At 48.6% G+C, this 18,535-nt stretch overlaps 1 protein-coding gene across 2 annotated transcripts; it reads left to right on the top strand.

The window, feature by feature from the left end:
• The first annotated feature begins 1,140 nt into the window (after positions 1-1,140).
• nagpa (N-acetylglucosamine-1-phosphodiester alpha-N-acetylglucosaminidase) lies at positions 1,141-12,698 on the top strand. Of its 2 annotated transcripts, none has more exons than XM_086217585.1 (12): positions 1,141-1,321; positions 2,284-2,489; positions 2,591-2,858; positions 4,935-5,074; positions 5,850-5,958; positions 6,612-6,740; positions 6,839-7,044; positions 7,489-7,536; positions 8,706-8,834; positions 8,996-9,127; positions 10,563-10,644; positions 11,930-12,698. In XM_086217585.1, exons 1-12 carry the CDS (start codon positions 1,239-1,241, stop codon positions 12,186-12,188), a joined length of 1,791 nt encoding a protein of 596 aa, XP_086073711.1. In that variant the 5' UTR covers positions 1,141-1,238; the 3' UTR covers positions 12,189-12,698. The 2 variants fall into 2 exon arrangements, with proteins under 2 accessions (XP_086073711.1, XP_086073710.1); XM_086217584.1 differs by having other exon boundaries at positions 8,930-9,127.
• Positions 12,699-18,535: the final 5,837 nt, after the last annotated feature.

Raw genomic sequence — 18,535 nt, 5'->3', positions numbered from 1 at the left:
TTTGATTTGTACTATAAAGTTATTTTGCTTTTAACTAAACCAATTATAAGTAATTTTTTATTAAAAATCACCGATTTTTCATATTTATCGTTCAAATACTGAGAAGAGCCGTGCGGTGAGGCAACAGGCGGCTGAGCTTCACCAGGAATTGACTCGGCTAACTGTGCTGCTGGCAACGCAGGGAGCCCGTCTTGCTATATAAACTACATTTCTATAGTTTAGCTGGTGAATATAATGTATAGTGTTTTTGTCGAAAACAGTATGTGTGTGAAACGTGTTTCTTGTGCTGAGCGATCATAAAACGGCTGCGAAAAGGTGCAGGGTGAGCCCCGCAGTTTGCCTGCCTAACGGAGGAGGCGCTAGTGAGCTCAGGGATTCTGCTTGCGCCTCCTCCGCTCCGCTGCAGAATAAGAGACAGCGCGCTCCAATTTACTGTAAGAAAAGTCAAGCGCAGTCATTCAGTTATTTTTTTTCCTCCTGAGTGGCCGCAATGTCACAATGGAGGATTACATTTCAAAGCTAAAACAATTTTCTAAATTGTATTTTCAGTGGAAGCAGTAGGTTCACGCTAAAGTATCTAAAGCGCTGAGGAAGCTGTGGCAGACAGAAGCCATTTTTTGTCTGTTTTTTATTATTAAATGCATTTTTTTCCATATGTTTACAGATCTGATTGTGATGAAGTCAGTGCCTCACCAGCCATGAACCTCACCGCACGTCACTGAATATGACTATATTTAGAAATGCTAATTTGACAAATTTACACCTAGAACTAATGTTTTTAATTCAAGGACATCAAAGTTCGACGGTCTGGCCTATCCTGTACGCATAGTATAAGAGAAATAAAATCGACTTGGTCTCTGTTATACTTAATTCAATCAGTGTGGACTTCACAAGTAGATACATACCACTGAGTGCAATAACAACTATTTTATTTTGAAGAATCACCGGAAAATTCCGGGCAACAAAACAAAAGTCACTCTAAAAAAATCATGTGTTTATGACTTAATTGATGGTGTATTAATAAAATAATTCTTACGAGGAGGGGTTGTATTATTTCTACGCGTCAATTTCTGCTAATGAAATTGTTTTTTAGTCTGTAGGTTAAAAATTAAGCTTTTATTTTGGAAAGTCGTACAGGAAGTAATCTGTCGCGTTAACTTTGAGCCCGTCTGCTAGGTGGATGATGTGGGAGCCACCACAAGGAGAGGGGCGAGTGGCAGAACAGCATTCCACCTCATATGGCAGTAGTGTCGGTGAAGTGTCGGTGTGTCTGGCTGCTGTTGTGGCTCTGTGTCCGGCTGTCCGAGGCCCAAAACCCACGGTAAGTCCTCCGGTTCCGGTGCGTGCTAACGATTGATGTTAGCCAGTTCGTTGTTAGCTGCGCCGGTCAATGTTTGTTTCTTACTCGTTGCTGATTCTGAGTTGACAGGCTAAATATAATCTTAAATGTTTTATTATTATGATTCATTATGGTCAGATTCCATGCTAGCAAGAGTACCTCTTTATGTTAGCTGCCGCCACACAAAAGCATAAATGTGAGCAAATGTTGAGTGCAAAGTTTAATCATGTGACTTCTTCCTCTTTTCTCTTTCACCCCACTTAAGTAAACAAATTAATAATTACGTGGAAAGTTGTGTTTGCTTGTGGCGAGTTTGAGTGCATAAGTCACGTGAACAGTCGTCATTAAAAAAATTTTTTTTGTCTGAATTATGTTGATGGTGATGAAGAATAAAGTTTTAGTCCGTCAAAACTTCCTAGTCGCGGTGTTCCTGTCGTTTCTGTCACTGACAGTTGGTGTAGGAAGGCGCTTCCGCCACATGATGGTGCTGTTGCACAGTCCGCGAAGCCTCACTTCCACCTTGAATTAACACCTTCATGAAATAATTAACACAATAAAGTTATTGTTCGAAAGAAATCCTCATATATTAAAATATTTATATGTAATAAAGCTGTATGAATACATAAACTGGACACGGGTGCTTGGAAAAAAAATCTTAAGAAAAATTCAAAGTGATTTCCAAAAAAAGATTCACTGCGATATTGTGCATGATTTTATAGACACACACATATATACGTATGTATGTATATATACATACATACGTATATATGTGTGTATATACGTATGTATGTATATATGTGTATAAATATATGTATATCTCTATCTCTCTATATGTATGTATGTATGTATATATATATATGGATGGATGGATGTATAAAGATACTTGTATAAAACCTCCATTAATTTTCCGTAAAGACATTCGACCAGCCTGCTCTTTTTTTCAGGGTCTCAGAGGAGGATGACGTCCTGCTGCCCTACACTAACGGCCACGGCCCGCGTCACTCTCACCGCCATGTCAGAGACTGTCAGCCTGTTGCCTACGGTAACACCACCCACGAGAGCTGGCCCGCCAGTAACCACAGTGGGCTGCCAGTGGCCGAGTCCACTGTGTTTGTGTCCAACGTGCAGGGAACCTCCAGATGGGTTTATGGTCAGAAACTCAGCAGAACTTGTTTCTCGGGGCTGATCTGATTATCCGTGCTGAGCAGTTTGTCCTCACGTTCTCATTTGTTTGACTTTCTCTGACTCCAGGTCACATGACTGTGGTCCACGATCCCCTGAGGACAGTGTCTGTCTTGGAGCCTGGTGGGCCGGGGGGCTGCGGCATGAATCAGCGGGCCACAGTTGAGGAAACAGCCGAGTCTGCCGGGTGTCTGTACGCTCAGAACGCCGGTTTCTTCAACACGACCAGAGGCGAGTGTCTGGGCAACGTGGTGAGTGACGGCAGGGCGGTGCAGGACAGCGGCGGGCTGCAGAACGCCCAGTTTGGCATCAGGCGGGACGGGACCCTGGTGTTTGGGTAAGAGACACACACGCTCATACGGGGCATGTATCCATTACCTCTGGTGGCTATCGTCTTCATGGTGATGAGTCCAGTCTCGCGCCGTATGACGTGTTCACTGAGGTTCCACTGTAAAATCAGTAACCCTAAGAGTGACTGATCATGTAGAGACGCGTGTCGTAACAACATGACTCAGAGGTGCACGTCCACTTCCTCTGCTGCCTCCGTGCACCTGTAAGGTTTGACACCCAAACATCACGCCACCGACGTCGGTAGGAACAGCGACTGCTCATTATCGTTGTTTCTCCTGATGGACACAAACGCAGCCTGTTTGTGGACTATTGGACAGGGAACATTCCACCTGCTGGGTTTCAACCTGGTCCAGCAGCCTGCAGGCTCTCAGAGGGTGAAGCTGAAGCTGCTGAGGAGAAGTAAATCAGGTAGAAACAGTGCTGTGATAGTTCTTCCCTCTGTGTGTTTGTGAAGCGGTGAAAGGGATTTTTTTTCAGTTCTCAGAGGAAATAAAACCAACATTTCTCCGAAATGAGAAACAGCAGGTCATTTTCAGTTCAGAGAAGGTGAGAATGAAGCGGGCACACGAGAGCTCAGCGTGCAGAGGTTCAGATGTCACGTCAGGACTCGGGTTTTCTCAGTGGCCGTTGAGGCTCGGGTGATTTAACCCTTGAATTATGTTGAAAAAAATTACAGTGATGATGTGGCGGGTCATTAAATTCATCATGCAGCATTTTCTCAGATTTTCAACGTTCAACATTTTCAGTGTTCTCCTCATGATGGGCAGAACGTTGCTGTGTGCTTTCTGCAGATGCACTTCTTGCATTTCACACAAGAGGTACTTGTTTATCTGTCCTCTCGGGAAGGACAGACCTGGCATCTTTGCCTTTTTTCACCTGTGTCCACTGGATTTTGGTTGGGTGAGGCTGCAGGTTGATTGGGGGAACTGAGCTTGACCTTTTCAAGACGGCTGCTGCTGCTGGGGATCGAGCTGGCCTGGTTCGCGTCTGGATCTTGGGAGTGACAAGCGCTTTGCCGATTTCTTCCAGGAAAAGCCGACGTCGGTACAGTTAACCAACATTCCATTGCTGGTTGATTTCAGTCCACAGGACGTAGGCGTCATAAGCAGACAAATCCACAATATTGTAGAAAATAACCAAAGGTTAAGTAAGGGTGAAGTAACCAAAGATGACCTCATAACCAGAGGGAAAACACCCGGAAGATTCTTGAGTTCTGCAACTACAAGCGTGGCGTCATGCCAGAGACGCCATCTGAAGGAGGAGCAGCTCGGACACGGCGATGATTTAGAAGATTGATTTACTTTCAATGTTCTCAGTGTTTCTGCTGCATCAAACCAGGAAGCTCCTGGTTGATGTTTGTTAAGTAGTCGCTGGTAAATATTGACGTGAATTTCTGTTAATCGTGAATGTTTCAGTGAGCGTCTCGTCATGAACATTTTCCTCAGACATGGAAAAATGATGGAAACACACATGGAAAAATGGGCTTCTCTCTCTGTCAGCGTTCTGCTGCGGCAGTTCGACGCTGGGGTCTTTAGAGAAGCACTGGTCGACCACAAGCACTCGTTAGTGAAAGAGCAAAAACATATTCAAGTACATGACGTCTTCATGTGTTCCTGCTCCGAAGAGCGTGTGTCAGTGATGGGTCTCATGTCACGTTAAAGGAGGTGTCACCGTCACGGTCGTGGCCTGGATCCTCGCCATCATTCCCATATTCGATAATAACTTGTGTATCTGAGGCAGTTCTGATGTGCCGACATCCCAACTGTACTCACGAGGTGATGTAGCTTCCCTGACCGCCACCTGAGTCGGCTGTAGTTGACCTGCCGTCCAACACTCTGTCCCTCCTGCTTCGACTCAGTTTACCAATCATAGCTGATTGTGTTGGACAAGAACAGTTCGTGGAACTCCTGGGAGTCCACGCACGAGTGCTCTGTCTTGTTTAGCATCAGCTATGTCAGTTAGCTTGTTAGCATGCAGACGTTCATGTGAAACCAACACCGTGTCGTGTAGTAACTTCCCATGAGCATCACAGGCTGTTTGTCTACCATCTCTGCTCTGTCAGGTATCTGTCCCAGGAAGATGTTCTGGACCAGTCCAACCCGTTCGTCCAGCTGGTCAGCGGCGTGGTGTGGCTGCTGAGAGACGGCGAGGTTTACATTGACCAAAGCCTGAAGGCCGAGTGTGACAAGACGCAGGAAAATGGTACTGACATCACAACAGTCGGTAATGTTTAGGTCGGACCCATGAACCAGTTGGGGAGGGGTTCTGAGGAGGTCATGGGAGTTGTAGGCTGGCCCTGCCTCAGCTTTACACCCAAATCATGCCCCCCCCATCTGTTGAATCATGCACACAAAGTTCACGCCAACATTCCTGACTGCCAACGCAGGAAGACGCTGGTAGGTTGTGAAACAGGAGGATGAGCCCCTGATTTATCACTCTTCATAAAACCTGGACTCCTCCCCCCTGCAGAGGATCAGTGTTGGTGTGGGGGCTCGTCAGGGCACCCCTCACACCTGCGTGTGACTTAAGACAGCAAGTAACCTTCGTTAGCATTTGCTGGCAAACATAAGTTAGGTAAACTGAGAGCATGTGTTGTTTCAGTGAATTCCATTCATATCCGATTATAACTTGATTATTTCTTCTTCATGTTAGTCCCTTAATTTTAGAAAAATAGGCTGGGATGAGAAATAGGATGAGCTGCCCCCCATGTAGAGTCTAAGTTAGCATTAGCATCAGCAGCATTCAGTATGTTATCGCCTGCTCTGATATGAGTTGATGGTTTACAGTGTCGTATTTACAGACACCGAGAGGCCACACACAAATAGTTGTTATTACCCACACCAAGCTGTGAGGAGGACACCGTCAAAGCCGTCTAATGCATGAATCCTGTTGGTTTCCTCTCATTCAGCAAGAAACACCAAGGATGTGATTCAGCAGGTTTGTCGCGTTTCAGGCTTGACGCTTTGTCTTTCAACAGGTGCATTCCGTCATTTTGTGGACGTGGTGTCAGCCAGGACAGTGGTCGGTCACAACGCTGAGGGCGAACTGGTTCTGTTCCAGATAGACGGACAAACTGAAGCAAGAGGGTAAGAAAAGAAGTCAGCTTGAGGAGGAAGACAGGAAGGTTGGCTTGATGATGCTGGTGGTGTTGAAGCAGCTCAGCAGCAGGTCTGCTCGCTCGCTCCGGTCCCTCAGGTGACCGCCGGATCAGACAGCTGCAAACTCCTCAGTACAAGCATCGTCTGTGTTTACCACACCGGGAATCTGTGAGAGGAAACGGGAAGATTCAGGGCAGCAGTGGAATGAAACCTTCACGTCTTCGTGCCTGTATGATCAGCCTGTTGAGTCTTCAGCTCCTCCACTCAGCCGCCATGTTGCTGCTTGTCCTGTTTCTTCGGTCAAACTCAGACAGATGTTGCAGGGTCGACTCTGGTGAGTCTAAATGTGGCGCGATGCTAAATGGAACCAGCAATGGAGATAAAAGACTGCTGTCAGGATCACGACCCCTCCACCAATCGATTCTATTGATCAGACTTCCCTTCACTATCAGTGACCCTGCAGACCCTCTGGGACTCTGGGGATTATTGAGTGAATGACCTTCCTACAGGCTGACGCGGGTGAACGTGTCGGCTGCCCTCAGTTTCTCAGCGCGGCTCAGCACCAGGCTGGTGACTGGTGACTCCCGATGCTAGGTTGCTATCAAAGCTAACTCCCTGTTTCTCCTTTGGTCTCTTGCCAGTATGAGTCTCTGGGAGATGGCTGAGTTCCTGAAGAAGTACAGAATCATCAATGCCATCAATCTGGATGGAGGCGGGTCTTCCACCTATGTTGCTGACGGCTCATTGGCCAGTTACCCGTCTGATCACTGGTGAGCCAGTTTAACCATCTTACATTTCACTCACCATGAGATGCCGCAACAGTTCCAGTGCTCCACGTTACCTCTGTCCCCTCTGCTTGTTATTCCAGTAAACCAGACAACAGGTGGCGCTGTGCCCGGCGTGTCTCCACCATCCTGTGCGTGCACGGGCGACGTTGCCAGCCAGCAAACTGCAGCGGACATGGTGACTGTGTGGACGGGCGCTGTCGCTGCCAGGAAGGCTGGCAGGGCGCCGCCTGTGACGCTCTGGTGTGTCAGCCGCCAGCATGTGGCGCTCACGGTGTTTGCACTCCCAGTAAGTGTGGAGGTGAACTGCTCAACAACACACGATGAGAGGGATGGTCAGATTTGTAGAAACACATTTATTGATCAGGATCTTCATTCTGTGTACCCTCCCACTCCACAGTTTCTGCTCTGCCTGATCCGTCTTGATGAACTTCCTGTTTCATCCCTCTTGACTCCGCCTGTTATGTCGTTGCATTTTGATGAAAAATGTCGTTCAAATTGTGTAGTTGGGCCGATTTCCTGTTGTGGTTTTTGACCCTGAGGTTTAAATGTTACTTGTCTTTGGAGCCCAGATGACAACGGGCTTCGGCCTCAAGCCTCGTGTTTACATTCATTCATCATTCGATGACGCAGAGATGAAGGGAGGTTGAGGTGTAAACCGGGCCTGAGAAACAGAGTGGCAGCTCTCAGCTCCAGCCTGTAAGTGTTTGATGTCTGTCCTGTGTGGCTGCAGGAGGCTGCGCCTGTGACGCTGGTTGGAGAGGAAAGACATGCAATCAAGGTATACACACACACACACACACACTTTCCCTCACAAGTCCCCTTATTATATCACTTAATTGATTTTTGTAGGTCAGAATGCAAGTAAACCAATAAAGAATCCTTTTTCCTTGTCGTTAAGCTAATTTGCGTTTAGCTCAGTGCTTCTTTTAGGCCGGTTTCATGACTCAAACGTTTAAGTCGTCGCTCTATGGTTTGTGGGGTTCTCTGACGTTGGAGTAAAGTTGGATGAAGCACAAAAACACAACTTTGTTTCCGTCTCCTTGATTACGGCGGCGACTCTCAAGAGCACGAGCGTGAATATGTCTATGCCGATGATCCCACCTCCCAAAGGTCGGAGGTCATTCACTGAGAGTAAACTTCAGGTTTCTGTCATAGCAACATTCACCAACTGTGTTTGTGCTCTTTGTGAGTCAGTTACTGACCCCCTAAACCTGCTCAGAAAACTCATCAAATCTGGCGCACACATCAGGTCTGGTGAATAATTTGACAAAATGTAAAAATTAACCCCAAAGTGCCAAAATGTGCTCCACAGCGCCACCTAGATATGTAAAAAGGGGATGTGAATTCTAATGTAAGATTTGGCCAAAGTCCTGGGATTAATGCGGATCGTTCACTAGAAGAGTCCCCTGAAGTCCCCTCAAACAGACAGGGCACAGAAGGGAAGGAGGGGGGGGTGAATTCAGAGCTGGCAGCCCAGGTCTGAAAACCTCTACCTGCCCGGGACAGAAGCCCTTCGACTGCGCCGCACTGCCACATGGGCGAGGGTGCGACTGCCCGCTCAACGCTGCTTGCAGCTTTAATATTAGTTGTGTGTCTGTGATGCAGTCTTGCAGAGGTTCCAGTTTTTAGTTATTAAAGAGTCACACTTGACTCAAATATTCATGTACAGGAAAACATTTTCTTCTGCATTGCATTTATTCTGGAGGTCCTGAAGTCACTTCCTGTCTGGCCTCACTGGAGTTCACTTCCTTTGTTTGGAGACAAAGTCCAGCGACGTTTCAACGTTTGTGAATTTATCCGTGTTGAACTCTGAACAGCCACAGGTTTTTTTTTCGTAGATGTCAAACTGCACAGGTAGCGTTGTGTGGCGTTAATGGCAGGTGACATGGCGAGCAAGCGAGTAGTGTGCTGTTAAACAGCTCCATATCTTTCACCCCCTTCTTAAAGAGTGCCCCCCCGGTTTCTACGGTGATGGCTGCAATCAGACCTGCGCCTGTGTCAACGACGGCTCCTGTGACCACGTCTACGGACGCTGTAGCTGCCCTCCTGGTTTCCATGGCAACACTTGTGAACAAGGTAGAGCTTTTTGGGGCCTCCAGCAACCAACTGAGTTCAGTATAATTATTATTCTGTTTAAGAGGCTGAAAATATGTCAGGACCTGTCACCATAGTAACCACCACAGAGGAGGAGAGGCTGGCAGACATGACCTGTCTGATGGGAACTGTCTCTCTGTCAGTGTGTCCTCTGGGCTTCTTCGGCCTGTCCTGTGCTGAGGAGTGCCAGTGTGGCGGCCTGTGCCCATGTGACCCACAGACAGGAAGCTGCAATGCCACGCTGCCGGGAGAGACCAACAACACTTTACATAGAGGTACACACACACGGCTGAACAGTTTTACTGTCACATCTGAGCTTGTTGGTCCGAGTGAACGCTGTCTCAGATGATCCGGGTCGTTTGGGCCGGCGTGAAATCCGAACGCTGGTCTGCACCGAACTGGGTGTCTTTGTTTGCTGAACTTTGTTCCGTTTCATTTGAGGTGGGAAGGGAAATGGACCAAATACAGGAAGTGAACCAAAACTCTTCAAAATGGGAACGGGATCAACCGGGTCTTATTACCGGGTTCACTGGGTCTGACCAACATGCACGGTTGTTGGTCATGACATCATTACATAACAGCTGTCCTCCATCTTACTTGGACCAGAACAGCGCTTTAAAGGAAGCAACTGCAAAGTGTGTGTGTGTGTGTGTGTGTGTGTGTGTATTCAGATTCAGATAACTTTATTTATCCCCGAGGGGCAATTAAAGATCACAACTCAAAGCCTGATCCAACGATCACAAGCCGTCACAATTATTACAGATTGAAAGTAACAATGCTACACTTCAGAATTAACAACAGCACAAATACATTTGTTTATGTGCGCTAAACTTGAGCAGTCCGTTGACCCAATGGAGGCAAGTGAGAGTGAGGCGTCGCAGCAGGGCCGCGCCAACCAAGCCCGGGCGGGGCAGGCTGCAGCCACCCCAAGGGAGGTGGAGAGGGCAGAGGCGGGGGTCAGGAACACACGGGGGAGGGGGGGATAGTACGTGCCATTTACGTCACCAAGGCAGGCAGGTGTGTGTGTGTGTGTGTGTGTGTGTGTGTGTGTGTGTGTGTGTGTGTGTGTGTGTGTGTGTGTGTGTGAGAGAGAGAGATTAAATCCTCATGTTGGATTAGCGATGAATCCTGACTGGTTCCATATTATCCGATCCATTGGACCGATGCCAGCATGCTGCTTCACCGCGGCGCGTCTCTGCCACGGTCCCAGTGGGACAGAGCAGTCGTCCAAAGTGCAGTTTCATTCTTCTTCACCCAAAAACTGGATTTTTACCTTCCGAGTACTCACTACCAGGGGTACTCACTACCAGGGGTACTCACTACCGGGGGTACTCACTACCGGGGGTACTCACTACCGGGGGTACTCACTACCGGGGGTACTCACTACCAGGGGTACTCACTACCGGGGGTACTCACTACCGGGGTACTCACTCACTGAGAGGGTTTCCCCTCATGCATCACATCTTGGTGACTCCAGGATGCAGGAAGAGCAGACACGTGTGTTTAGCTGGTAGCTAACGGAGACTTGGAAAATACTCTTGAGGTGACGTAGTACTTAAGCAAAACTAGTTTTTGACTAAATAAAAGCATAATGAGTACACACAATAACAATATAATAAGTATATTTGCGTGGAACACTCAATAATCTTTCAGAAAAATGTATTTGTGAAAGGAAGATGACACGTTTGTGTTCTTGTGTCGTCTGCACAGCTGGACACTGCCTCGCCACACAGATGTTTACATCCTGGAGACGAGAGGAAGAAGCTCACAGGGAGCAGCCTTACCTGACAGAGTAAGAGTCAAAGGTCATGTCACATGACCCCTCCCTCACCCCTGATCTTCTCAACTTTTCTGTCCGTCTTTGGTCAATAAACTGTCACATTTTCCACTTTGAGCTTTGTATTTTGACACGATCAATAAGAAGAAAAACAGGGACAGCGTGAGATTATCCCTCAGCGCTCAGACACTAGACTGTCCATCAGGTGTAGAAGAAAGATTGTGAGCTCAGCTAGAGTGTGACATCACGACCATCAGCCAGCCAACGCTTGTTCCTACCTTCCCTCCTGCCTTTGTCTCTTTGTCTGGAGGGTCCGATTCTGTCAGTCTGGCTTCAAACTGCTAATTCATTCTATTGGGTGTTTTGAGGCTAACTTGACGATCGTGCCACGCAACCCTGACGGACGTCGGGTGTTCAACCAGGAATATGAATATCTCTGAATCTCTGATGGCGTCAAGACGACAGCGATGCAAGGGAGAATAAGAACAGAGCCGTCCTCCAGAGCTGCGCTTGGCTTGGGCTTCCAGGCATCTGAAGGAGGCTGACGCTGAGGCCAGGACGCATTCATTAGCCTCCTTACCTTTCACATGCAAGTGAGGGATTGTTGGTGGTTGCCATGGTTTCTGGGGAGAGCTTTGTGAAGGGGAACACAGATGGAGGAAACCAAGTTTTCTGACCAAATGAGTCGGCTGAGGACGCATTTGAACGCCAACCAGCTGGGAGGTTTGCACGCAGTCCGATCTGGTCCTCCGACCTTTAATACTCACTGATGGAGTAGAAATACTTCATGACTTTACACAGCGAGCTGCTTTGTTAGCACAAGCTAGCCAGTGTTTGTCATAATACCTCTGTTCCTCAAGATGTGATGACAGCGGGCGGTGTCAAGTCATATGTGTCAAATAATGGCAGTACAGGTGTGGAACAGGTAGTTAGACACTGCAGTCAAAGCTTGTTGAGCCAATGAACACCCACCTAACCAGTGACGTAGGTTTACGCCACACTGTAGTTGTAGTATTTTTGCTATCAGTCTGTTCTTGGTCCTTCGTATTCCTCCTCCACCATCACTCTGCTGCACCTCTCCTGGTCAGTCAGCTGAGCTTTGCACTGCTACACAGCTACTGATCACTTGGTCAGGCAGGTTCTGATAGCAACAGTGTAGAATGCAGTACTGGTGAGTACTCAAGGTCCAGAATTCTGCTGACGAGCCGCAGCGACGTCCGTCAGCTGACAATAAGTGAGTCAAACATGGATGAGTTGATGATGAAAGGGCGGTCAGATGTGGCGTTTGATGTCTCCTCAGGCGAAGCTGGCTGCTCATCACTCTGAGCCTCGTCTCTCTACTGCTGGTCAGCCTGCTGGTTCACGCCGTGAAGGCGTGCGGCAGCTCAGCAGCGGTTCTCTCCCTCTCCGAGCGACGTGACTACTCCTACATCCCGCTGGCCAACATTAATGGAGCATCTTCACGAGGTGGAGCGGACGCAGAGGACTCAAGGACAGTGGGATTCGTTTTGGAAGACTCGGACTCTCAGGATGAAACAGGGTCGCCAGGGAAGTCGTAGCGGTCTGGAGGAGGACGAGCCGGGACGCTGCTCTTTCACAACTGACTGATTCATTAATCTTTGTGTTTCTTTGACAGTCGTCCTGGGATGAAGAGGAAATTACAAACTGCTGATGTCAAACTGCCTGCCAGAGTTGCAGGTTTGTGAAGGTGAAGTCCCGGCAACAAAAAGAGGTCAAAGCTTTATTTTGTCTCCACGGCAGCTCAAGATAGGACCAGATTCTGGTTCCATGCCAGCTGACATATTTTAATGAACAGAAGTGTTTTTAAATATTTCTAATTTAGTCTGAATGTAAAATCACTGTGACCTTCAGCTCCACATCGTATCAAACACAGTGACAAAGAAACGCCATTCTCAGCAGCGTCTGGAATATCAGAGCAGGGGTGTTCGTCTGCTCTCAGGGACAAACTTTGTATTAGCAGGAACTCGGCACTCGTCCACGGTCATTCTTTGACTCGAGGATTTTCTAAACCTGTGAATAAATGTGAACATCAGAACCGTGACTACAGGAATCTCTGATTTGTTTCTTTTCATGACAAAATTTTCAAATAGTGCAAAACTTCTATCAGAATTTAAAATGTGTCAAACACGACTTTTCAACAACATCAAACTTTCACAAAACACTTCAACACCGTCGCTCCCAGAACGTTCCTTCACACAACACAGCGCTGGAGCTGAGACACGACGTCTTTGACTGGAAATGAGATCAACTAAAACACCAAGTGTAGTCAGACAGTAACGGCCAGACGTGAGAACCCAGACCCAGCGGAACCATGACGGCTGCAACGGTCCACAGAACCGTTGGGATGTTTCGGTCTGGCCTAAGAACTGGACTCATACCACCTGACCGATGGACTCGGCCAGCTCTAGCAAGGCTGTGACCCTCGCCACCCTTATGTGATCTAGATTCACGTCAGAAGTCTCCTCAGGTAAAATGTCAGCATCAAAAAAACGTCATAATTACTGCCAAAACTGGACCTGAAAGACTCAGGCAACTTTCCTCACGAAGAGTTGTGCGTGTGTGTGTGTGTGTGTTCCCACCAGCAGGGCAGGAGTGTTGGGGTGTGTGGGGACGCTGCACCTACGTCGTCATGTCGTGTGCAGCGGTGTCATGGCTGCTGGTGTAGTTTGGTAGAAGCAGCTGTGGCATCTGGGTTGTTGATGTTGTGTTGAACGGGTTGAAAATGGAGCCGTGAGCTGGATCAGCTGAGGCTGCAGTTTCACCCGCGGGTCGCTGCACCTTTGGATCCGTTTCTGTCGACTAGCGGCTCACCAGAGCCGTCACTTGACCTCTGACCTCAACAGGCTGAAAGCAGATCACTCTGACCTGTGAAACACACACTGTTTCAGTTTCACAGGTCAGAGCAGAGTTTGAGGACTGACGCCTGAAGGCAGAGAACAGCTGAATCAAACCATGTGGCTAAAAAAACTGCTTTAAAAGTGGGAAGTTCAGTTCTACGTGGTGACGTTTTCATTTCAGCGGCGCATTTTCCCTCTGTCCTGATTGACTGATGTCAGCATGTGAGTGACGATGTCAGGAAAGTTTTCCAGTGAAGACTCCAACATGAACAAGTAACCGGGAATGTAAATGGCTCCTTTTAGGATTCGACTCGAAAGAAACGAACCTGATGGACGCAGAGGAACCAGAGTCAGACCGACGTGCTGTTGGCGAGCGATGAACCTGAGGTCAAAAACACCCCTGAAGTCACAGATGCTTCATGCGTGTTTCTGCACAGGTTGACTGACAGCTTGTAAACACACCTGGAGAAGAATGCAGCGCCGCTCCAACCTGCGGGTCAGACACACGAGCCGAGGTTCGCCGAGGAGCTGCAGGAATCCAGCAGCTGCAGAATCAGGTCAGCTGTTATTACCGCACCTTTGAAACGCCGCTGACATCTGCAGCACTCAACAGCTGCAGGCTGTTAGACAACGCCAGCGCTCTGCATCGGGCGCCTCCCAGCTGATCTGAAGCTACACGCAGGCAGCGCGACAGCAGCTGATGGTTGGGATTTCTTCCTGGTGCCGCTGAGAAACTTTTCACCAGTGGTGCCTCCAGAGCGTGATGGCCTCATGTGTAACCTTTGTCCTGATGTCACAGTGGTGACATCACCAACAGCGCCAGAGTCACTCAGTAGTAACTGAGATCAGATCACCGCTTAGCTGTTCTGGGTCAGACAGTGACATCACTGAGGGCTGACGATGATGTCACTAATGCGCGTCAGTCATAAGAATCCAGCACCACCCTCATCTGTTGCTCTGGTCGCTCTTGTCTGCCCTCCTGCTTCCCTCGTCCCTTCAGCCAATCAGCTAAGGTCGTGTGAGGACTCCTTCCTCTCCTAATTACTCCAGTGTTGTTTGAAGCTTGAGTCAGGGTGATGTTGGATGATTATGGCGGTCATTAACCTCTTATCTGAGCTGCCACTCAGCGGCTCGACCATCTGTGCAGGGAAACACAAACTCCTTCACTCAGTTTCTCTCTTCTGAGTTTCCTGTGTGAAGTCGAACCACTCGACCTCAGCTTCTTATAACAAATCAGTGCCTTTTTCCTCTTTCACCTGAGCAGGTTTCCTCAGGCTCCGGTCGGTCAATCGAACCTGCGGTGGACCACCAAATTTTCCTGACTTCCCGGTTCAAATCCTGATGGTTGGACTGAATCCAGTGTTTTACAGCTGCTTCTTCAACCCAAATCTACAGGAAAATGTCTCTTTGGCCCAGAGGCTTGATGCGATGGAGGCCACACGGTATTTGTGGTCACATGGTCTGGCCACCATATAAAACTGGCTCCTGCTGCCGGCGCTCCTGCTGAGGTCTCAGTGTACGCCCATGAGCTGAACGTGGTCACTCGCTGCCTGTTTCTGATGGGATGCGAGGACTTCTGCTACCCTTTGTTTGTGCTTGCTGCTTCCCTGCGTGTTCACAGACCAGAGGAGAAACAGAAAGGCTCTTTGTCTCTTCACCAGAGAAAAGGGGGAGTGTTTGTTTTCTACCTGACTTGAAAGCTGCGCGTGTAAGGTTGTTCCTGGTGACCCGAGCCTCATCGTCTCGTTGTTCTCGTCTGTCGCAGGCGTCCGTTTTCCCTGGAGAGGTGGTAGAAAGAAAAAACAGAGCTAAAAGAGGAAGTGAGAGTCACCAGTGAGGCAGAGACACAACACCGTGACTGATGATGTCAGCGATGTTCATGACGGGATTCTGCTGAAGAGGATCAGACAAAGAGGGCGGAGCCTTAGTGGAGGAGGGACCTCAGGGCACTGGAACCCTGCACTGCTATAGAAGAGGCCAGCTCGGGGCCCTTGCAGTGTCTTTCTGGAAAGAAGCTGAATTGAGCCTGAGGAAGTTTCCTCCCTGTTGTTGCTTGCTACATCCAAACTTTTCAGCAGTTTTCTGTTGTTTCCTGGCTTGAAGGGTCTGCGAGTCTCTGACGTCCACTTCCCTCTACAGATTCCTGCCTGTCATCATTCCTCAGCTGCTCTGCTGCCAGGTGTAGGAAAGCATCCTGTCGAGGTGAAAGCTGTTGCTGGAGGTGGAGACGAGGCTCATGTCTGTGGAAATCAAGTTCTGCACTTTGTGTCCGTTGAAAATCAAACAACGTCACCAGCTGAAGTCCAAAAAGCAACAATTCACCACATCTGAGTTGCAGAAACATAAATCAGAGAATCAAATGAAGATGCCACCGTGTCTGATGACGGTCATGTGATGCCCGTGACTTGTGCTTTTGTCAGCTACTGTTAAATTCTCCATCTTGTGAGGGTGAAACTGTCCCACCGACATCCTGAAATAAGACCAGGACTGGAAGGAGATCTGCTCTGTGGGTGGTGAGTCCAGAAGTCTCCAATGCCAAAGACTACCTGTGTGCCAGGTGTCCAACTCAACCACGCCAGGAAGTAGAGCAGGCTAAAGGTTCTGAACCATGGAACCCCACCATGTGCCTCCAGGAGCAGTTCCTCTCACAGGAAAAATTGCAATTTCTATTGGAGGAGATTCATCCTCCCAAAAGAGAAGGATGGCAAAATGTGATTGGAATGAATATTCTGCATTTTTCCATCTAATTGAATATCATGGTTAACGATGACAGAAGTATAGAGTGCACCACAGGGATTTTTGTGGACCAACAGGAAGTGGTCATCCCTTGGTTCCTCCACCAACAGGAAGTGGTCATCCCTTGGTTCCTCCACCAACAGGAAGTGGTCATCCCTTGGTTCCTCCGCCAACAGGAAGTGGTCATCCCTTGGTTCCTCCGCCAACAGGAAGTGGTCATCTCCTGGTTCCTCCGCCAACAGGAAGTGGTCATCTCCTGGTTCCTCCACCAACAGGAAGTGGTCATCCCTTGGTTCCTCCACCAACAGGAAGTGGTCATCTCCTGGTTCCTCCGCCAACAGGAAGTGGTCATCTCCTGGTTCCTCCACCAACAGGAAGTGGTCATCTCCTGGTTCCTCCGCCAACAGGAAGTGGTCATCTCCTGGTTCCTCCACCAACAGGAAGTGGTCATCTCCTGGCTCCTCCACCAACAGGAAGTGGTCATCTCCTGGCTCCTCCACCAACAGGAAGTGGTCATCTCCTGGCTCCTCCACCAACAGGAAGTGGTCATCTCCTGGTTCCTCCACCAACAGGAAGTGGTCATCTCCTGGTTCCTCCACCAACAGGAAGTGGTCATCTCCTGGTTCCTCCACCAACAGGAAGTGGTCATCTCCTGGTTCCTCCCCCAGCAGCCAATAGGATCGCTCCATGTGATTGTGGTGATTGAACCAGTAAATCAGCTCTGGTGAACAAAAGTTGATCTTCCAGGTTCAGTTCATCAAGATCATCTTCACTAATGAACCCTCTGATGATGCTGGAGGCTACGTTAGCAGTGCTAAGCTAAGGTTAACCTGCTCAGTGAAACCCAAATACCCAGCAGGACTTAAACGTCACATGCAGTCATTGTTAAAGTTTGTAATCAAGGTTAGAGATCTTTCAGTGTCAGTCCATCAGTTTTGTTACTCGTCATCTGTTTCCTCAGACCGGGACTCTCCTCTCCCTCCTCCACTGAGTTCTGCTGCTTTATGACTTCACCACTATTATTAACTGACTTCATGTGCTGAGGCCTTCAGCTCTGACCTGCTTGCTCTGTTCTTGGTCCCGCCTCCGTCTGCTGCCTCAGCTGATGCAACTCAGAGGGAAGATGTCACTTTAGTTCCAGACTGCAGTGTTTGAGAGGAACTCATCAGCTCCTGGGTGTGTTCACATGTTTGTGCTCTCGCGTCACAGACTCTCCTCGCAAGTGCAGCCACCAGTTTCATACTGTAAGATCAGTATGGACTCTGGGACTGCTGCGCTGCCATCCTCCTCGCCCCCGCCTCCAGGCTTCGCAGCACATTTGGCTACTTTGCTGCACATATTTGATGATGTTTGGTGATCGAGTCTGGCTCGCTGGCCCAGTACATCCCGCTGGAGTCAAGTCAAACCGGATTTCCTCACCAACATGTTGCAACATGTCTGTGTAGATTTTATTGTAGACGACAGGTTTTTTTTCTACATTAATACATAAAACTTCCTCTGGGGCTTTAAACTTTAAAGAGTAAAACACTCTTTCTGCTCAAAGTGATGCTTCATCAACAAGTGTGTTTTACTTTCCAAGCATGCACTCACAGGTGTCTGATAGTTTCCCTCCTGCATTTTTTTCTTAGTGACTCCAGAATGCAGGAAGAGCCAGCCACATATATTTAGCTTGATGCTGACAGCAGCTCCACTGTCCAGAAATGTCCATTTATAAACTCAATTGCATTGTCCAGCGTCACCCAGGACTTCTTGATGCCTCCGTCAGGTGTCAGGTGCCAATGATGCTGTGCAGCTACGCGCTCCCAGAGGGAGGCATCAGCTGACCAGCTCCTGGTTAGAGGCTCATCTTTGTTCTTTGAGACGAGACCTGTTGAATATCGTCATGCACCTCACTAATAGCAAAAGCCTGTTATCTGGCTCACTCGTAGCATGTTAGCATGTTTTTGCTAGCACAGTGTCAACAGTCTGTCTGGACTGAGTTTGGTCCACAAAGATGGAGTCCTGGTGTGACCTGCGTTTGCCGTAGTTGCTGTGGTTTGAATGCGGGTCAGCAGTGAGTCACTAACCTGAGGTCAATATGTCACGCAGCCCCACCTACATTCCTCCCACATGTTTACACCCTGAACAAAGAGACTTCCAAACGCAGACTTGAACAACAAGTCACCACGGCAACAGTCAACAGTTGGCGTACAGGGGGCTTGTTTTCTCCAGCAGTCTTGTCTCACTGCCCTGGAGGCGGATTCCTCCTCCAGTGTGGCTCCACCTCCAGACTGTCCCAACATGGTTTCCACTAAATGAGGGTCTGTACAGGA

Source organism: Aulostomus chinensis, chromosome 11, assembly GCF_037954235.1.
Source record: "Aulostomus chinensis isolate RoL2024-O1b breed Wild chromosome 11, RoL_Achi_v1.0, whole genome shotgun sequence".
Lineage (NCBI taxonomy): Eukaryota > Metazoa > Chordata > Actinopteri > Syngnathiformes > Aulostomidae > Aulostomus > Aulostomus chinensis.
This window is presented reverse-complemented; position numbering and strand designations above follow the sequence as displayed.